At 45.6% G+C, this 21,546-nt stretch overlaps 1 protein-coding gene and 1 long non-coding RNA gene across 5 annotated transcripts in view; both read left to right on the top strand.

Moving 5' to 3' along the window:
* LOC128411174 (uncharacterized) overlaps positions 1–21,546 on the top strand; it is a 165,888-nt gene that overhangs the window by 117,326 nt on the left and 27,016 nt on the right. The window lies entirely within an intron of this gene.
* Positions 3,439–21,546, top strand: part of RPAP1 (RNA polymerase II associated protein 1) — a 44,365-nt gene continuing 26,257 nt past the window's right edge. For 2 of the 4 annotated variants that reach the window (XM_053383166.1, XM_053383190.1), the window contains exons 1-7: positions 3,439–3,559; positions 8,900–9,139; positions 9,901–10,046; positions 12,815–12,907; positions 15,047–15,233; positions 15,518–15,694; positions 16,802–17,044. In XM_053383166.1, the coding sequence (XP_053239141.1) occupies positions 8,950–9,139; positions 9,901–10,046; positions 12,815–12,907; positions 15,047–15,233; positions 15,518–15,694; positions 16,802–17,044 (1,036 nt within the window). In that variant the 5' untranslated portion in view covers positions 3,439–3,559; positions 8,900–8,949. Of the gene's footprint in view, positions 3,560–4,429; positions 4,449–8,103; positions 8,206–8,899; positions 9,140–9,900; positions 10,047–12,814; positions 12,908–15,046; positions 15,234–15,517; positions 15,695–16,801; positions 17,045–21,546 lie in introns of those variants that run through there. The other 2 variants (XM_053383177.1, XM_053383183.1) reach the window with 2 other exon arrangements.

Here is a 21,546-nt window from a genome sequence, read left to right as displayed (position 1 = left end):
AAGACATTTAATGAATAGGAAAATTAGTTAAAAGTCTTAATAAAGAAAGACACTGAAAAATGGTTATATATAATCACATATTATGATGAGGGGTGATCTAAAGAGCCAAATGATTTTGATTGGTTCAGGATGATGGCATTGGGTTGTAACTATTAAGATGGCTGTGATCCTTTGATTGGTGAAATGAAATAATGCGTGTGATCTGAAAATGTATAAAAAACATTGCCTTGAATGTGGTTCCCTGCAGCCTTCTTATTTTTGAGGCTGTCCCAATGCTCATTTGTATTCCAATAAAGGCTGATCTTTTCACTTGGAGCCTGCATCCATTTATTTTGGGTTTCTGTATGGGAAACTGCCAGTCTAGGAACCTTTTTAATTTCCCCAACACACCATTCTCCATCCAGGTGAGCAAGAGACACAGCAACAGTTCAGAGACACATTTGTACCAGGGAAATGCAGTCGGGGGGGGGGGATGGAGCAAGGTAGGCCTACTGAGAGGCATGGCCTAGGCTAGACTGAGTCTCAAGGGCTAGAGAGGCCTGGAGGACCACATTTGACCCCAGGCCTGAGGTTCCCCCACCCCTGGTTTCCTCACTTGCACCAGGGGAGGAGTGTTTGTGTGAACAGCTGAGCTGCATGCTAGCCACACACAGTATTTTTACTAATATCATTAAGCCACACTTTTTGGTTTATGGTTTTATGAAAATGCGGCCAAAGGCCACAGCACCACTGGAATGTTTTTGCACATATCAATGAAAGCATATTTGAGTCTATGTTTCCTTATTTGTAACACATAATGTTGCTAATGAAGAGAGAAAGAGGGTCATTTTTTAATCAAATGTTCATTCTAGGCAACATTTTTACACCCATGTTAAAGACAAAGAGCAAAATGAAGAGTGTTACATGTGGGGGGAAACCCACTCTTCATAAATAATTGAATCCACTTCCCTGTTCACCAGCTTGAATGGGACATTATCTCCTTAGTTAGATCAATTGGAGTGTTCAATAATCACCCACAGGTGGTTAAAAAACCTTTTTTTCACTGTTTGGCATAAGAAATACACCACGGAAACTGAACCCTTTAGAACAGTTCCAAGTATGTACTATTCTCCCCACACGTTTACCCACTCATTTAAGTTATCTGAGGAGTTCTCCCTCCATGTCTAGTTGTATTGTGGTAAGATGCTAAGTAGGGCCTTCTCTGTTGTAGTACCTATTATTATTATTATTATTATTATTATTATTATTAGGCTTACTTGCATTTCACCATGAGCTCCTAGGGCAGGTTACAATCTTAAAATATAACATTAAGATCAGTTAAAACAAATTGCAGTCAAGATAATACAAGTAATAAAATATAAACCTTCCTAAAATAAGTTTCCTAAGATGATCAAATTGGCACTTGGCATCCTTACTTTACGGCAGTGGTTTTCAACCAGTGTGCCGTGGTGCCCTGGGGTGCCTTGAGTGATGGTCAGGGGTGCTGCGGGCAACATTAGTCTGCCCCACTTTCCTTACCTCCCTCCTCTGATGCCCTCTCACATTTCTGCCTCCCAAATTCTTGTGACTGTTTGCCTCACAGTCACCTTTGGTTAGTCTCCATTGGGCTGTTAAGGCTGGGGACATCCTCTTTCCAGGCCCCTGTGGGGTGGGATGAGGAGGCACCTGTCCTCAAAGAGTGGGAGGAGGAGGCTGAGGGAACACTCCACAAGGGAGGGTGTTTGAAAAGGGGTGAGGGGCTGTCGGCCCTGCAGGAAAGGGGTGACATAACTGGGCTTCTGAGGCTTGGAGCGTGTTTCCCCACAGGGGAGCCACAGAAAGAATATAGCTGGTCAAGGGAGCCATGGACTCAAAAAGGTCGAAAACCTCTGCTTTATGGTTTTGCCACCACTTGAAAAAATTTCTTTTGTCATGAATTTTAGACACTAGCTGATTACGCCTGCTTGCTTTTGATATTGCTGAATCATGCTGCATATGCTTACTGCATTGTTGATTCTGGCTCTTTGAAATGCTTGTGCATATGTCAACTTAGATACCCAGTTTCCGAGTTGAAAGGCAACTCTCAAAATCTTTCTAATAAGCAAAATATTGAAGACGCACGAGGAGAGTGTTTTATGGAGATTGCCATCTTCTGATGGAGCCCCCCGTGGTGAATGCAGATGGGACCATTTTGCTAGTACTCTGTCTTTGTTCCATCCCACCCACTTTCACCATGCACTTCAGATTAAAGTTCACATTCATTTTGTAAGCATCGCACTTGGTTTTTACAAGTAATATTTACACCTGCCCACTTGAGGCCGGTGCACAATGATTGGGTCCAGCCACAAAACTGCACCGGTTCAGGGTCCTACCAATACAGTATCTAACATGGTGAAGCACTACGTCTTTCTTCAGCCCTGCCATGGATTCTTGAGTTGAGATTCCTGCATTGGGGTGGGGGTGGGCTAGATGACTCTTGGGGTCCCTTCCAACTCTTATGATTATAAACCACTATACAGTAGTGAGATTCACAAGGTGAATCGTAGCTGCACGGCCTTGACCCGCTTCTCCATGCCCGCTCCCATCGCACGGGAGAGGTTTGCGCATCTTTTATCCACCTGGGCTTAGAACCCCTTTGCGAAAGGGGGAAACCCTGAGCCAGAAGAGGAGAGATGACGGCTACGCAACCCTATTTGGGGGTGTGCAGGGCCGGATTTAGGTTTGATGAGGCCCTTAAGCTACTGAAGGTAATGGGGCCCTTTATATGTCCAGCTGTCATTTGGCAACAACAAATTGTCGCTGGTTTTTGTGTTGAATATATGCTATATGGTAATTTATGGACCTAATAGGTATCTAAAGCCATTTGCACAGAACAAAATATGTACTTTATCAAAGCAATTGTTGAACTGAAATACAATTAAGAAGTATATTAATAGTGAAATACAAAAAGAAGTTTATCAATAGTGAAATAATTATTAAGCTCTAACTTAAGCACATCCAGTTTTTCCCCTTTAAATTTTTTGGGTGGCCCCAAGAGAGTGGGGCCCTAAGCTTTAGGGGAGGACCCTGTTGCAACAGTTTTAATAAAGAGCAGGCTTACTAGCCGCTTTGCTTCTCAATATTCTCTGGTTGGCCTCTGTTATTTTCTCCTACCAATAGGGAACCCACGTAAGCTCTATACGGGCTCCTGGGTACCCCATAAGGGAAAAGGGGCAGATTTTGTTTACAACATAGCTTATGCGTAAATCCGGCACTGCGGCTATGCGACTCTATTTGGGGGGGGCATGGAAACCAGTGGGACGAACTTCTAACTGGATAGACATGCGGTTGGGGTGCATCCCCCGTGCCCCGGGCAAGGTCGCCGGTCGCTCCCAGCCGCTGCCGGGGCTTCCCTTCGCCGCCTCTCTCCGCATCCCAAAATGGCAGCGAAGGCGGGGCCTAGTCTCGACGCGCCGCCCGGGAAACCTCCCCATCCTGGCGGCGGCGGAAGCAAGAGGCATGTGCGTCAAAGCGCTGCTGGGCTGAGCGGAGGCGCCGCTGCCGCCCTCTAAGGATGGCAGAAGCAGCCCACGCAGCACAGGTCAGTGGGCATCGCCAGCAGCCTCCGCGTCTCCTCCTTCTCCTCCTGGGTGGGCAGCCTCCGTCTTCCTAGCACGCAGGAGGAAGGTTGTGGCGGCCTAGGGACCCACGGCCCGCCCGCTTCTTCGGGCACCCGGGCTTTCAAGTGCCTCTGAGCATGCCTAGAGAGCGTTTCCTTCGTGGAAAACTCTTTGCATCCCGTCCCCGCACGCTTGGGACTATGGAGCATGCGTCCTAGCGGGCCGTGGACTCCTTTTAAAGACACGAGCCCTAACATGGCGTTTTTATTTGCAATGGGGCTGTCTGTGCATTCAGGCGGGTTTCTCTCTCTCTGGGGAAATGCCCCACAGCTGCAGGCTAGAATTGGTTGAAGGGGGCTTTGCCACGCATCGGATTCTCTTGTTTCTAGGGGCCCCTAATGGCGAGTTGGGGCCTGTGGGCTGCGCGTTGTATCTGGGAGGCTAGTAGAAGAGGCAATGGTACCTGCATAGACAAAAGAAATCGGCGAATGACTTGCGAACAGAGGAAAGGCAAAACCGGTTTCTGGCATGTGTGCAGCGGCACATGTTCAGCCCTGGATTTTTGCCTATTTGTTTGTTTGTTTTAAAAAAATCTCCATTGTTGTAGTAGGAGAAGCAAGACAGGAGCCAGGAAGGAACAGCACAAGCCCCCCCCCCTTCTCTAAAGAAATTTGATGAATTGCATTTGAGGCCTCTGCTGGAAAAGTAAACTGGACGTTTAAATACAAACTTTTATTCAAACAAACACAGAAGTGTCCTCCCAGAGCAATGGGTTAAACTGATTGCATCGGTTCCTTGTGTGTGATTGCAGCAGATTGTAGGAAGATCCAGCAGTCTGAGCGGACTTGAAGTTTAAGTCTGATAATTAAGGTACTGGGTTTGCAGTATACAGAAAAAAGGAAGGAAGTACCATGCAATAAGAATACCTGTGTTGAAGTCCAGATAGATAGATGATAGATATTGCAGAACACATTATATTTTGCTTTATAGATTTTTTACTTACTTTGGTGAATGTCAAGGACAAGTAGCCAAATAACTTGCATATCATACACAAGTGTTTGATGGTTTAGCTGTAATCTTCCTCATGATATTCTTTGCTCATTAAATTTAACAGCCTTATTCCAAATTTGATACAAAAGAAAAGACATAGGCACATAACTCGTGTAGAAAAACAAAAGGTTATAATTTCAATGCCCAAACACTCATTAGAAGCAGCATGTGGTCTTCTATGAACTCTCTGCACTACTGTAGAAGTTTAAGTGTGTTTTCCTTTTTAAAAATGTACCGTATTTTTCGCTCTATAGGACGCACTTTTTCCCCTTCAAAAATGAAGGGGAAATGTGTGTGCGTCCTATGGAGCGAAGACGCCATAGCCCTGCGACCCTCTCCCGGCTGGAGAGGTGACGCGCGCCTATGGCAGCAGCCTCTCTGCTGCGCCTTTCCGCTGCTCCCTGACCTGCTCTTTGGGGCTGGTGGTGGGCTTCCCCCCGCCAGCCCCAAAGAGCAGGTCGAAAGGAACCTGAAGCCTGGAGAGCGAGAGGGGTCGGTGCGCACCGACCCCTCTCGCTCTCCAGGCTTCCAAGGTAGCCGCCTGAACGCACCTTAAACAGCACCTTGTTTTAGAGCGCGAAAACAAGAGGGGGAAAATTCTCCCACTCTCTGCGCAGCGCCTCCTGCCGCTTCACTGAAGGGGCGCTGGGCAGAAAGCGGAAGAATTTTTTCCCCTTGTTCTCCCCCCTCTAAAACAAGGTGCGTCCTATTGTCCGGTGCGTCCTATGGTGCGAAAAATACGGTAGTTTAAAGACTCAAGCCCTGGATTTCTTCTGCCCAGAGCTGATGTGCCTTTTCGTATGGCATGATATCAGAAATGAATGACGCTGGTCCCATCCTTAGACGATGACATCACAGCAGCGGTGGTGGTGGCACTGGGGTTGGGGTGGGGAGATAAAAAAAGCATGAAGAAAATTGCAGGAAGGTATAACACAGCAGGGCAGTGTAAATGATAATAATAATGCTAATATTAGTAATAAATTTTATTATTTATACACCACCCTTCTGGCTGGGTTTCCCCAGCCACTCTGGGCAATTTACAGCATAGCTAAAAACAAAACTAAAACATCAAGTGTTAGAAACCTCCCAACGCTGCCTTCAGATGTCTTCTAAAAGTTGTGTAATATACAGGATGCACAATCAAAAGATGGCTAATTTGTTTCACACAACTCAAGCAGCATTTTAAGTTCTAGTCTAGTCAGAACTTGAGTCTTACCCTTTGGACTTCATCCAGCCTACATGCACAGAATATAGTTTGAACACATATAAGGTGGGTGGAATTTGTAATAGGAGTATTAATGGTGATTTCTCACACAATTTTTTGTACACTGTTTTTAATACTTGAGAGCAAAGTATATGTCTCTCGCTGATGTGCAACAGATGCATAATTTGCCCCTTACCTATTTAAAACTGGCAGAAGTGAAGGCTTAATGTTTATTTTAAAAGTGTAAGCGGCAAATAAGGCATAGATGCACAACCAATGAAGTGTGCCTGCAATTTATTCTTATTTATTTATATGTTACTACATTAATAATAATAATAATTTATTTATACCCTGCCCATTTGGCTGGGTTTCCCCAGCCACTCTGGGCAGCTTCCAACAGAATATCCATAATAATAATAATAATAATAATAATAATAATAATAATAATAAGCGATAAAACATCAAACATTAAAAACTTCCCTCAATAGGGCTGCCTTCAGGTGTTTTCTAAAGTTGTTTATTTCCTTGACATCTGATGGGATATCAAGTTGTTTATTTCCTTGACATCTGATGGGAGAGCATTTCACAGGGCAGGTGCCACTGCCAAGAAGGCCCTCTGCCTGGTTTCCTGTAGCCTCACTTCTTGCAGTGAGGGAACTGCCAGAAGGCCCTTGGAGCTGGACCTCAGGCTGAACAATGGGGGTGGAGATGCTCCTTCAGATATATGGTGTATATGTGTATTTATGTAATATATTTATTTTTACATTTATATCCCACCTTTCATCCAAGGAGCTCAGAGTTCCCTCCCCATTTTATTCTCACATCAACCTTGTGAGGTAGGTTAGGCCAAAAGACAGTGAGAAGTCAACCCAATGAACTTCATGACCAAGAGGGGATCTGAACTCTGCTCTCTTGAGTCCTAGAACAAGAGCTGCTCATCTGGTGGGACAGAGCTGTAATAATAGCCTCCCAGCAGAGACATCATTGCTGCTTACAGGGAGGGATGAGGCAGTGGGGATGTCAGGCCTGTGCAGGTACACTGGGGGAACCAATCTTGCATTCCCGCTGCTGCACCCACACAGCTCCAGCCTCTCCACTGCCCTGCCCCTCTTTCTGTTAAGTGGCAGTGATACGCCTGCCAGGAAGACATTGCTGTAACTCTCTTACGCCAGGCAAGCCACTCCTGCCCTATCCCAAAAACTATCCACTACACCAAAGGTGTTCTCTTGGATATCTGTTTCTGAATATCTTCTTTCAGTAATGTTTCAATCTGATTCTGAAAAGAGATAAAATGAAATTACTCTCTTCCTTGGCATGCTTCCTGCAAAAGCATTTCATAACATTTATCTTGGACCAAAGGCCTTACATGGTTTCGCCTTCAGATTGTGAAAGTTGAGTTGCTAGGAGGTCTGTTCTGGTATTACTCTGGGCCACTAGTATCGATTGCTCTGACATGAGGGGTGTCTGTTATTGTTGGTTGGGTGTTGCTGACTTAAAGTTGTGCCTTAAAAGTTTTAAGTTGTGCTTTGAAATAAAGGACCTCATTGGACTGCTTAGCAGTAGAGCAGTGGGAAATTTAGAAGTGCAGCTTGCCTTCATGATATAACCACCACGCCCCTTCTAAGATTATACAACAATTTTATAAATTATACAATACTAATAATTAGGGATGCATTGCAACAATCAATGCAGGTCTCCACAGGTTGCCTTTCAGCTACTATTTTCTGTGCACGCACATGGGCAAATGATTTGGAGTGATCCGGTATCTTCTTTTGGGGTGACTTAAATTGTGTTTTCCATGAAGTTCCCTTGTATGTAGCAGAGCCTGCACACCGGTCTCTTGAAAAAGAAGCACCTTGTGTTTTTGGTGTTCCTAAATGCTTAGCAATACAGTGGCTGTAGGACACTGGAAGGGACGTGGGTGGCACTGTGGTCTAAACCACTGAGCCCCTTGGGCTTGCCGATCAGAAGGTTGGCGGTTTGAATCCCCACGGCGGGGTGAGCTCCTGTTGCTCAGTCCCAGCTCCAAAGTGCAAGTAGATAAATAGGTACCGCTCCAGCAGGAAAGTAAACAGCATTTCCATGTGCCGCTCTGGTTTTGGTGTTCCATTGCACCAGAAGTAGCTTAGTCATGCTGGCCACATGACCCGGAAAAACTCTGCAGACAAACGCCGGCTCCCTCGGCCTGTAAAGCGAGATGAGCGCCGCAACCACAGAGTCGTCTGCGACTGGACTTAACTGTCAGGGGTCCTTTACCTTTACCTTTTTTAGGACACTGGAGACAAGGACCTTGCAGGGACCTTGCTGCAGAAATAGTAATGAATGGGTCTTCAACCCTCTGTGACCTCAGACCACTAGGCCACTGCTGCCTAGGTAAGAGTAAGTATACAAATATGTCCTATTTTGTTCTGAAAGGAGGACAAAGACAGAAGGAAACTTTGATCACAAGTATGTTTCCCTGTGAGCGGTTGCAGTTTGCTCTGTGGCGGTCTTTTGAAGTCAGTTTCTCTAGGCTATCAAACACTTGGGCCCTGAAGCCCCATAGCTCTACTGTACATACAAAAAGTTGACCATTTTGTTGGGATTCGCTTACTATTTCCTCCACTGTGCCTGAAGCTTCCATAAATAAACTGGGGGGAAAGTGCTGTGAAGAACAGAAGAAAGGAAGGAGCACTTTAGAAACAGCCGTTTGTGCAGAAGTCACATCAAAGGCAGGTGGATTGCAGAGTGTGTGTGTGTATTCTGTCTCCTTCCTAAAATAGCACCCACAGCAGCAATAACAGTGTTTCCTCCCCCTTTTTGGCATGAGAATGTGTTTGCAGAGAATTGTGCAACAACTATTCTGCACAAATTTCTGGTTTCAAATGAGTGTCAGAGCAGGGCACCTTAATTGGGGTGGGAGAGGGGGAGGCCACTGACATGTCTGGGCTGTCCATTAATAGTCCTGTTCTTTGTGGCCCTTCGGGGTATTTGAAAAGTGTGTGAAAGTAGAGGGTAATAAGAATTCGTCAAAAGCTTGTTTTCCCAGGTAAAGTTCCTTTCCTCCCTTTCTCTGCACCTGATTCAGGTTAACCCTTAAGCTCTGTAAAGGAAGGCTGTGACTACAAAAGGAGAAAGATGTTGTCAAGGCCCAAGCCTGGGGAGTCAGAGGCAGATTTGCTGAAGTTCCAGAATCAGTTCCTGGCAGCGAAAGCTGCTCAGGCGGTGAAGGTTGTAAAGAAAGCAGATAAGAGAAGAGGGGATCTGGGGAGTGGAGAGGATGAGAGACCCCCATTGCAGCATGACAGGGATGTGGTGATGCTGGATGGTAAGTTTACCTTTTTTCATTTCAAATTATCTTGTTTTGTATTGATGGTGTAGTACAGCCTTCCCCAGCCTAGTGCTGTTTGAATATTTTGAACTGCAACTCCCATCAGTCCCATCTGGAGGACCGCAGATTGGGGAAGGCTGGTTTAGTAGTCAACAAAAACCAAAATCACTTATTCATTGCCTGTAAGTTGCTAGGTATATTTGAACAGCTTTCTTACTGTAACCTTGCCTGCACTTGCTACTGTTCCCAGCCATCCCTCTTTCTGTTTGCAAAGCAGCCATTTTTGGTGCCAGATTGTTGTCAAGACTAGACGGCAACCCAGTTGGAATTAAGGGCATCTTTTAATTATTATTATTATTATTATTATTATTATTATTATTATTATTATTATTATTTTATATACAGTGGTACCTCTGATTACATACTTAATTCATTCCAGAGGTCTGTTCTTAACCTGAAACTGTTCTTAACACTTTAGCTAATGGGGCCTCCTGCTGCCACCGCACTGCCAAAGCACAATTTCTGTTCTCATCCTGAAGCAAAGTTCTTAACCCGAGGTACTATTTCTGTGTTAGCGGAGTCTGTAACCTGAAGCGTATGTAACCTGAAGCTTATGTACCCCGAGGTACCACTGTATATGCCTCCCATCTGACTGGGTTGCTCCAGCAAAATACTAAAACACCATAAAACACCTGGAGATTACCAATGCTTTGCATATTCTCTCTCTCTCTCTCTCTCTCTCTCTCTCTCTCTCTCAGACTTTCCTGATGTGCCCCCTCCACTGACACCAGCACCTCCCAAGAAATCCAAATTCAAAAGTGCCCGTGTTCAGTTTGATGAGGATCCAGGAGAGCAGTTGGATCGCAGTGATCAACACATCACAGCTGTCTTCAGCAAAATAATTGTGCGTCCTGTTTATAAGAACTACAATAATAGTGATTAAACCTCTGATTGACCTGTGGTAATTATTGATAAATACCCAAGCTGGGGCAGTATGCATTTAAAATTAAATTGATATAATCCTGCAGAGTAACGCAGATATTGCACACACACATTCCAAAGCAGAAATTACGTAATTTGTAACTATACACGTTTTTACTTATTGTTGTTTAATTTATTCTTCTTTGCTGGGAAATGAAGCCTTCTGGGGCTCAAAGGCACCTTCTGACCACTGAATTTATAGGAAGCTGCTTTGTATGGAGTGAGTGCTGCCTTACTGACAGGTGCTCTCTGACGTTCCTGCCTTGCAGGTGGTTGGACTCGATGACCCTTGGATCCTTTACAGCTCTATGATTCTATGAGGTCAATGGTCCTTCTTAGCCCTGCTGCCGGAGATCTTTAGTGTAGTAGATATTCATTCATTCAAGCTAGAGCTTGGCTTCATATAGGTAAAGGTAAAGGGACGGACCCCTGACCATTAGGTCCAGTCGTGGCCGACTCTGGGGTTGCGGTGCTCATCTCACTTTATTGGCCAAGGGAGCTGGTGTACAGCTTCTGGGTCATGTGGCCAGCATGACTAAGCCGCTTCTGGTGAACCAGAGCAGCACACGGAAACGCCGTTTACCTTCCCACCAGAGTGGTACCTATTTATCTACTTGGACTTTGATGTGCTTTCGAACTGCTAGGTTGGCAGGAGCAGGGACCGAGCAATGGGAACTCACCCCGTCGTGGGGATTCGAACCGCCAACCTTCTGATCGGCAAGCCCTAGGCTCTGTGATTTAACCCACAGCGCCACCCGCATCCCTTTGGCTTCATATACCCAAGAGCAAAACACATGGATTGGCTATGAAAACTGTATACATATATTTTACCAAGATGCATTTTACCATGTCCTTGTTTCGAGGTACATATATCTGTTTTAAGATTCCCTTGGTATTTGACATGAGACACATTTATTTTGTATTTGGGGATGTGCGCCCCAGTAGAAAAGGTCAAACAGAACTTAGCCCATGTTGCGAACAAGTTGTTAGGTGTGAAATTTGTGTATGAGGTCCTGAAATGACTGGTAACAGGCAAGGTGGTAGGGAGGCGCTTACCTGACCTTCTGGCAGATTACTCAGAGTAATCTGAATAAACACAAACCCCTGTGTTGCAAAATGTAACAATCTACAAAAATGCAAACGCAGCACGCTGGACGTTAGTGGATCAGTGCACACTAGCATGATCCCTACTAGTATGAATATTTCGTTGATAATTATTCACTGATGAAGACTTTATTCTGAAACAGTTTAACTATTCCAGATATACTGTCCTTTTGACACTTTTGTGAGACATCTTCCTTTGAGAGACAGCTTGGCGTTCCTCGCTACTCATTGATTTGTTTGATTCTTTGTTTGACTCTGATACGTATAACAACTTGTAGTTACTTGAATATTTTGTGAGATGTGTTGTATGATATATACATCTTTTTGAGGTGGCTTATTCGTATATTTTGAATGACATCATAACCGATTATATATTCACTTACAGTTATTAGCCCTGTGGGTTAAACCACAGAGCCTAGGACTTGCCGATCAGAAGGTCGGCGGTTCGAATCCCCGCAATGGGGTGAGCTCCCGTTGCTCGGTCCCAGCTCCTGCCAACCTAGCAGTTCGAAAGCACGGCAAAGTGCAAGTAGATAAATAGGTACCGCTCCGGCGGGAAGGTAAACGGCATTTCCGTGCGCTGCTTTAGTTTGCCAGAAGCAGCTTAGTCATGCTAGCCACATGACCCGGAAGCTTTCTGCGGACAAATGCCGGCTCCCTCGGCCAATAAAGCGAGATGAGCGCCACAACCCCAGAGTCTTCCGTGACTGGACCTAATGGTCAGAGGTCCCTTTACCTTTACCTCAGCTTTCTAGGAGAGAGCAGGGTGAGGGTGCCCAGATGGACTTACCCTGTGCGTATGCACCGCACTGACCTCCCCCACCCCCAGTAAACAGCCATGACTAACCTGCTGGGAAGCCAAGTAAGTATCTCGGCTCCACCCTGCCATCAGCAGCCTCTGGCTGTGACAGAGGCTGTCAGTCATTCTATTAGAAAGGCTGCAGTTCTCTGCCCCCTTAAGTGGAAGCAAGTCTCATTGACCTCAGTTACAAATAATGAAGTTACAAATAATTAGTAGCCTGTTTGGATATAGGCATGTGCGGATATGCTTCAGTTGTGAAATTACAACCTGTGAAGGACACAGCTGCATTGTTGTATTTGTTGCTAGAAATCCAAACTGACGATTCAACACTGGTTTTGTTAATGCCAAGATAATGTTTTTATTGTCTAGTAAGAATTTGTTTCTGGTCTCTTGGCCTTTTTACAATTTATGCTACATTGTCTTCAAAAATATATAATGAAAGTTTTTTTAAAAAAACATGGAAGTGTTGATGGTTGGCAAGTGTATTTCAGTGATGCATCTCTCAAGTGACACAATTTTATGCTTTTTCTGGAGAAAGGATGGAACTGTCCTTGTCCAATTCTGATGAACCTTGCGCCTCTTTCATTCTTAGAAGAAGGCCACTCTTAGACAAGTACAAAATGAAAACTGAAGTGAGGGGTTTTTGCAACAGCTAGTATCTCATAGCTGAGGAAAGACCTGAGCAGGAGTCTAAGGCCAGACTCCTTCTGCTGAGCCATTGTAAAGCACTGTAATGCTTTAATGAATGAAACCAGTATTCATTTGGCATTGTGTCTTTGTGGCAGGAACGTGACACAAGCACTGCCAATGTGACCATGCCTGTCTTCACTGGAGATGCATTTCCCAGAGTCTTTCACAGGTCCGAAATAAAAACAGAGGTAAGAAAAGCAGCAACACATTTATCAGCCCCCTCGCCTCCTGTTTCTGCTTTGTTTAGCTTACCTTCACCTCACAGAGTGTTTGTTGTGGGGGAGGAAGGGAAAGGAGAATGTTAGTCGCTTTGAGACTGCTTCGGGTAGTGATAAAGCGGGATATCAAATCCAAACTCTTCTTCTTTTAGTTCTGTGTATTATGCTTCATCATAATGCAATCTGCTGCTGATGGACTTTGTTGTGCAGCCAAAAATGCTTTAAATAAATAGAGGAAGTGTTGGGGCTTCTAGGGCGTTACATAGGAGACTCGGCAAACTGGATGCAGTGAGTTACGTTAAAAGCGCACATGTTGGATTTTCAGTTGTGTGTGTGTTCAGTTGTGTTAGATGGATGGGGCACTGTTGGGCTTTGGTTGGATTTTGGGAGGCAGTGGCTGGCTCATCACAACCATGGGACTTCCTCGAGGGGTCACCAGCTTGACCCCAAGTGTGGGACATGCCCTTGATTTGGTTTGTGCCCTTGGTGGCAAGGTCTGGAAATAGAGCAGGTTTTTGTGACTCCTGTTGTCATTGTCACACCACTTCCTGGTGAAGTTTAGGCTAACGGTACCGAACATGTTATTCCATATTTCCAAAGTTGATGAAGGAAGCCATTCTAAACTTTCGGATAACTGCTAGCAGTGAGTGGTGGATTCACATCAGTGAAGTGTAAGATAATGCAATACATTATCTATCACATCCCTTCAGTGCCCTTTACAAAGCACTTTCCTTACTTCTGTGCAGTTACGTGTGTTTCCAGTGGTTCTCTGCCCAGTTTTTACTACTATTGTCATTTATGAAAACTTAGCAGAGCCCTGAAATTACCTGGGTTTCTTCCTAGTTCAGGGTTTTGGCATGCTACAAAACGTTTTCTTTTTCTGGGGTTTCTGAGGTGTGGCCTTGTGTTTGCCTGCGCCTCTGGCCTATTCACTTACATTTGTACTATGGGAGCTGCAGTCAGAATTGGCAGACACTCCCACCAGACTACTGATTGGAGCTCTAGGAGGCAACAGCTCAGAAAACAAGGGAGAGAAGGGGAGAGCATGCAAGAGTTTTGTCTCCTGGGAGACAGCATGGACTTGAAGGGCTGGAGCATCTGAAAAGCTTGTTACAGGGAATGCTGTTTTGTTTTTTTTAAATAAAAAAGCCAGTCTTTCAAGCGCATTGCAAAGTTTTCTATTGTGGTGTGCAATGTTGGTTTTTGCCATTTTGAATATAGAAGGTGCTACTATTTGTCTCCTTTTTTAAATATGCTGATGGGAGACATGGGCCGGGATCCAGAGAGTCTCTTCTGCATGCACAGACAGGCTTTTGCATGCTGATCCAGCTGTTTTGGCTCTTGTTGGAGGGAAGCAAATCTGCATCCACAGAAACTCTGCTGCCAGTTTCCACACAGTTCATGGTGTGCATATCGGCTGTGCAATCTTGGCTGTAGCAATATATCATTTTTCTTTCCATCGCAGCTTCTTGGCTTAGTATCATCAAGGTGGATATGCTTCATGCTGCTTTTTTCTTAACAATAGTAAGTCTCTGATAGAGCCTGAGTGTAGACACTATGCAAATTTTAAAATCCATTAGTTAGGCATCATTCATCAAATTTATTACTGTGAAATTGTTGCCCTCTTACGGTCCCAAAATCTTCAGAGATGGCTTTTCCAAGACAGTGAAGTCTGTTTATCCTCAGAAATGCAAAGCGTTCAGATAAGCAGACTCTTGGATTAATCATAGAGGCAGAGTGGAACAAGCTAGCCAGAATTTACCTACAACCAGATGCTTTCTTGCTTGCTGCATTTTGTCAAGAAATGTATTTATTTTCCTCTTCCTGGTGTTTAAACACTTAACAGCGAAGTAATATATTACATCGTATCTGGGAAAGAGTGAGGAAGGGCTGTGACTCTGTCTCTTTCCACACACCCCCTTAAAATTGTCTAATCTACAGCTTGCAGTTGAGGACACAATATAGAAATCCATGTTGAAGGCAGCAGAAAATCTGGATAACACATATTGACCCAATTGGAGTGGGTGGCAGGAATGTTGATGAATTGGGTTTTTTTTGTTATATGAGAAAGGCATAGGAGTGTTTACTTGCTGTTTTGTCTTCTTGCAGGCAAAATCAGCAGCTGGAAAGAAAAGTATCTTTGCTCAGAAGATAGCTGCTAAGAGGGCAGCCGAAGTGGCTCAAATATCTTCTCTTTCTCTTGAGGAAGCTGAGCAGACAAATGTAGGACCAGCAGCTGCAGATGCTGCCCTACCTTCTGAAGCCACAGAGACCCAATTCCTCAGGGGTGAGGAAGGTAAATGTTGATACCTGTGGAGCAAGTATTCTCAGTTCCCGATGGCATGTGGAAGCCTTGAAGATGCTTATTAGAGAAGCAAATATCTCCTTAAAAGGTTGTGCTGGTGAGCCCTAGCATTGAGGCGGTGATCCTGCGCACAGTTACATTGGAGTAAGCACTATTGAACTCAGTGGGACTTAATGTCTGAGACTACATGCACCAGATTGTAAATCAACTCAGTGGAGTATGTTGTCAGTTTAGGTTTGCTTATGAATACCACTCACAGTGCCCTTTGTTTCTAGATAAGCCTGCTGGGAGTGTACACAGTCAGCGGTCAAGTATTGTCACTGGGAAAGGTCTTGGAAGCCTGGGAGGAGAGCAAGAAGCCCAGAACATCCACAAGGAGAACCTGGAGAAGCTGCAGTCCATGTCTCAAGAGCAGATCTTGGAGGAGCAGAAACGACTGCTGGCTCAGCTAGGTACGAACTTCTTGCTGACGTCTGTAAACCTTATTCAGTGATTTGGCTGAACCCCCCTCTGATTTTTAAGGATCAGGGCAGTTACCTTCGGTTTTGAAAGCACGAAACATAACATGAACTCTACACAAAAGAACGTTGTCCAAAGCAGCAAAGCCAGCTTCAGACATGTGGAATCATTCCCAGAAGTCACTTCCACGCTTGAAGATTTCCTGTTGGCATGTTTAATTTATTCAGCCGACTTTGTAACAGGCACACAAACTGCAAAGCCTCTTTCACAGACCTCATGGGCCTGTTGAAGTTAGCTGCTTACATTAATTTTTTTGGACAGGATGCTTCTGAGACACAAATGTGATATTGTGTCTTTAACTTGCAACCTGAAAAGCAGTCATCTGTCTGAAGGCCAGGTGGGAGGGGACCTGATGAGGATATGAGTGTGGATATTGTTTTTCCTTGTTACTATGTTATGCATTTTTATGTTTTATATTGTCAACAACAATAATAATTATTATTAATAATAATAATGCAGTGGTACCCTGGGTTACATACACTTCAGGTTACAGACTCCGCTTACCCAGAAATAGTACCTCGGGTTAAGAACTTTACTTCAGGATGAGAACAGAAATCGTGCTCTGGCAGTGCAGCAGCAGAGGGAGGCCCCATTAGCTAAAGTGGTACTTCAGGTTAAGAACAGTTTCAGGTTAAGAATGGACCTCCAGAATGAATCACCGTATTTTTCGCTCTATAAGACGCACCAGACCACACGACGCACCTAGTTTTTGGAGGAGGAAAACAAGAAAAAAAATATTCTGAATCTCAGAAGCCAGAACAGCAAGAGGGATCGCTACACAGTGAAAGCAGCAATCCCTCTTGCTGTTTTGGCTTCTGGGATAGCTGCACAGCCTGCATTCGCTCCATAAGACGCACACACATTTCCCCTTACTTTTTAGGAGGGAAAAAGTGAGTCTTATAGAGCAAAAAATACGGTAAGTACTTAACCTGAGGTACCACTGTAATAGCGTCAATCAGTATTGACTCAAAGAATTGACACATGCATGAAGGAGGAATTTTAATGCTGACAGTATTTTGTCCCATTTTCATGGTTATCAGATCCTGGTTTACTTGCGTTCTTAAAGTCACGACGTGATGGTAAGACAACTGGGGAAGGAGAAAGCCAAAAGCAGCATGAGAGGCCAGGAAAGCTTCTTCATCCAGAAACGCAGCCTAGACCCCAGCATGAAGCAGAAGAAACTCTGAAAGCTCCTTTGTTACAGAAGCCAGTGATGGAAGTGGAGGAGGGTATGGAGGAGTCTCTGCAAACAGAAGCTGGTGCAAGAATGGAGGATATCACAGGTAAGGAAAAGTTATGCGTTGTTGCAATGGATGAGCAAAATATCCAAGTTTCCATATAATATACATGCTTGTTCTTCCAGGGTTTTGATCACTGCTTCAATTCTAGAGGCCAAGTATTCTCAACTCAAATCTGTTGTTCAAATGTAACAATTGCAGGGCCATAATTTTGCTTTGTCATACAACTAAGAAGAGGCTGTTTTACCTGACCCAACCTCGGGGGGTGTGGGGGTGGGAGACTTGCTACATGCAGTTTTCATATATTTGCTGGTGTTGCAGTACTCTCTGGCAAGGGGTGGCAGAGATGAAAAGTATGGCAACTACAGATGCAGCTGCTGATAAGAGTTGTTTTGAATGCCACCTTCACTTTCACTTCTTGGCAGACTGCATGTCCTTTGGGAACAATCAATATATTTGGGTTGTGTGTGTGTGTGTGTGTGTGTGTGTGTGTGTGTATGTATATATGTGTGTGTGTGTGTGTGTGTGTGTGTGTGTGTGTGTATATATATATATTTGCTGCTGCTGATTCATTCACTGTGTGGCACTATATGGCAACATTACCTGCTCCTTGTGAACATATGCCCGCTTCGGGGACTCCCCCTGCCCCCACAGTCTCTTTCAGCTACAGTCTCTCTCTGCTTCCACTCTGAGATGACCCTAAACCCATTTTTACTTCAAGGTGATTCTGGGCCTGGCTTTTATATCTTGATTCCCAGAAGCGATGTGTTTGAAGTTAACAACGGAGCTGTCAAATTAGGTACCTGGGCAGAGGCTTTGTAGGAAGAATCAGCAAAAGGATCTGATTTGCGAGATTGGAGAACAAGGATGAACAGTAGAAAGTTTGGGGGCTGGAGAAAGAAGTATGCTAGCAATGAGTCCAGGAACCACATCATTGGCTGCTTGCGCTGCAGAAGTGAATGAAGATAAGCCAGAACAGGTTTTAGCGGCCGCACCTGCAGAAGCTGCTAATGTAGCTCGGTCTCCATTGCGGCTTCTACAGCACTGCGGTGTTGGGTGAAGCCAGTGAGAAATTGTTGTGGTTTTCGGGAAGGAGATTGACTGCCAAGTGGAGTTACTCCTCCAAACTAGAACTTGCTGTGAACAAAAGGCCTTGGGTTGTGGGTGGAGGAAACAGATTTCGGTAGCTGCTTAAAGCTAGCTGGAATCTCTCCCAAGACAGATAAATCCTGTGAGGTTTAAGAATCCTGTGTTTAGATTACGGTATATTCGTCCTCAGTGTGGATTACATAGGCTTAAAAGGCACACAGCTTGAGGTATTGGTTGATTGGCAGGCTAGAGGGGCACCCACTTTCCATCCCCTTCAAATTGTAGGAATGGGGATAATATGTGCATTGGAGGAAATACATTGTTTGCGATGCCTCAAGATTGGAGTCAAATCCGTAAGAGGGACCTGTGGGCTTCTGCTGGAGCTTGTGTTCTGATGATGATATGGATCAATAATACCCTTTGTACTCTTGCCATATCTGCAGATCCCTTTCTGTTTCCTGTACTTAAGTGATCTGGCTAGTGGGTCCAGATTGAGTTACCTGCAGGCAGTGCTTGCTAAAGGGCAGCCAAAAGCAGTTGCTCATTGCTTCTGTTATCCCCAGACAATGAGGAAAGGATTAAAAAAAAAATTGAGGGTGGGGCAGGGAGAGACCAGGTTCTGCCTCAAGGAATTTATATCTTAATTTCCACAGTGATGGGAGGAAGAAATGGTAGAGAGAAAGCAGAGCAGGAAAGCCTAAACATGTTGATTCACTTAAGCGCACTCAGGGCTTCATTTCAGTTGCAAATGAGACCTTGAGGGATCCGGCCAGAATCTCTGAGGCCTTCATCTTGGTCAGTTTGGGGATCCTGTTCTTTAGCTCCTTGCCTCAGCATTTCGTTACAATAAAGCTCCAAGTGTATTCCAGAAGGGCTGCAGCTCAGTGATAGAGCAGGAGCTTTCAGACAGAAGGCTCTGAGGTGTCCAGGTAGGGTTGGGAGAGACCTCAGTCTGAAATCCTGGAGAGCCACTGCCTGCCATCATGGATGATAACTGAGCCAGGTGGGCCAACAGCCTGACTCGCCACAAGGCAGCTTTCTGTGCTTCCCTTAACAAACAAACAAACCACAACCCATGAAGTCGATCCAAGAGGACAGTTAACCTCCTTGGTTTTACTGAGTTCTTGGGACTGCAGAAACAAGGGGAAGGGCCCTAGCTCAGTGGCAGAGCATCTGCTTTGAGCGCAGAAGGTCCCAGGTTCAGTCCCTGGCATCTCCCCACGTAGGGCTGGTGGGAGAGAGCCCTGTCAATTTCAATCAGTGCAGAGGATACGGAGCTGGATGGACCAGTGGACTGTCTTGGTATAAGGTAGCTTTCTGGATTGCCAGATACCTGGCAGCCCACGATACATGGCCAGTAGTGCCTGGCTCTGTTGGCCACAGTTTGTGCAGACCTGCTCTGTCGTAAGCTTTAATTCGAAACTTCCCTGCTTTTATTCTTTTTTTCATCCTGTTCCTTTCTCTCCCGCCTTGTTGCATCCCTCTCTTCTTGAGTGTTTTACCTCTCCGCTGCCTCTCTGCCCCGGCCCCATACTTGCGCTGGCTGTTTCCTTCTGTCTGATCCTTTGTTGTGCTATATTCTCTGGGTCTCCCTGCCTCGTGGAGCCTGCTTAATGAGATCTTTGAATCACTCTTGGATTTGAGCGGTGTGGTTTGGTGCGATAAGGGGTGGTGTTTACTGTTTCTCTTCTTGAGAGAACAGCTTTAATGTGCAAGAGGAGGGAAGGGAGAAGAAGCGAGAGCAGGTGGATTAGCACTTCCGCAAGAGCTGCTTCCCCTCCCCTGCCCACAATTCCCCCCCCCCCCATTTTCATATGCTTTCCTGCATTGGGTTTTAGTTTTTAGCAGGCTGGCGCTAGAACAATAGCTTGTTGAGGTGCACTGCTTGAAGAGAAATGTTGGGTATTTCCTCTGCACCAGGATGGGGGGGAAAAGGTCCTTCGAGCCTTAAAAAATGTGGAGATAGCAGCAGATTGATAGCAAAGGATTTATGAGATGGCATATTGGGAGAGGAGAAGCAAGATGTGATTGCAGAGGGAAGCAGAACTTGGTTCTGGGAGGAGAGGGAAAGGTGTGTCGAACCAAGGAAGGGCAACTGTCCGTGGGGTGACTTAGTATATCGTTGGGAAGAGAGGAGCAATTATAAAAATCAATGGAGCTTTTCAAGCTGCCCGAGGTTATGCATGCAGCACATTGTGCCCAGCAGGAGACGTATTATTAATTTTGCATTAGCACTTAGCATTGGAAAGCTGCCACTGTTGATGCCAAGGAGTAAATTCATCTTGAATAGACTTAGCAGCAGCAGCCATGTTGCCAGAGGGAAGAAGGCAGCCTGTGCTTGCAACGGGAAGAGAGCAATTAATTCAGAAGGGGAAACCCATTCTCAACAAGGTCAACGATTTGGGCTTCTGATTCTCAAGGTCCCTCTCAGGTGGGGCCACAGTGTGCTTTCCGTAACAAGGGTGTGTTGATTTATTAGATTTATATCCCATCCTTCCTCCGAAAGGGGTTCGAAATCCCCAGTGGACTTTCTTCGCTGGAGTGGAAGCAGAGATTGCAGCTTGCAATCAGAGCTCAGTGACAGAGCACACGCTTCACATTAGGGGCTGGGCAATGTTGGGTTTTCAACATGACAGTGTAGTGCCAGCCCACCTTCCTGGGCAAAGTCCGCAAGGCGGTGCAAAACCACCCTATCTGCGTCTTGCGAGAGGGGCTGCTGGAGGCTGCTGGCAAGCAACAGACCTGCCAGCATCATCAAAGAGCCCCTCCACCACCTGGCTGCCTTCTACCAGGAGGGTGGGCTCCGTCTTTCTGGGAGGAAAGGCACAGCACACACCCCAAGGCGAAGGCAGCCAGGTGGTAGCCAAGCAAGGCTGCAGGCCCAATCCCGCTCCTACTTGAGTGCAAGCAGGAGCGGGGTCGGGGCTCTCTCAGCTGGGAAGGGCAGGCTTCGCGCTTCCCAGCTGAGCAGCCGCGATGAGCCCCCATCGCACCACTGGCTCCTGTGATCCAGTGGCAGGTTGGAGCCTCATTAAAACTTCTTTGTTGAGGGGAGGGCAGCAGCACGTTCCTCAGCCCAAGCAGTTCAAAGATGCAGAGGGAGGAACAAGCTATATTGGCAACTTACCGATCCAACTTGTTTCTCCCTCTGCCAGGGCAGAGTGCAATGGTGGTTTCACCACCGATAATACCGCCGAGTGAAGCTGTCGTCTCAATACCGGTCCTGAGCGATATACAGTGGTACCTCAGGTTAAGTACTTAATTCGTTCCGGAGGTTCGTTCTTAACCTGAAACTGTTCTTAACCTGAGGTACCACTTTAGCTAATGGGGCCTCCTGCCGCCGGAGCACGATTTCTGTTCTCATCCTGAAGCAAAGTTCTTAACCCGAGGTAGTATTTCTGGGTTAGCGGAGTATGTAACCTGAAGCGTATGTAACCCGAGGTACCACTGTATTGATA

This window comes from Podarcis raffonei, chromosome 1 (assembly GCF_027172205.1).
Source record: "Podarcis raffonei isolate rPodRaf1 chromosome 1, rPodRaf1.pri, whole genome shotgun sequence".
Lineage (NCBI taxonomy): Eukaryota > Metazoa > Chordata > Lepidosauria > Squamata > Lacertidae > Podarcis > Podarcis raffonei.
The sequence above is the reverse complement of the archived record's forward strand: the minus strand, read 5'-3'. Positions and strand labels throughout refer to the sequence as shown.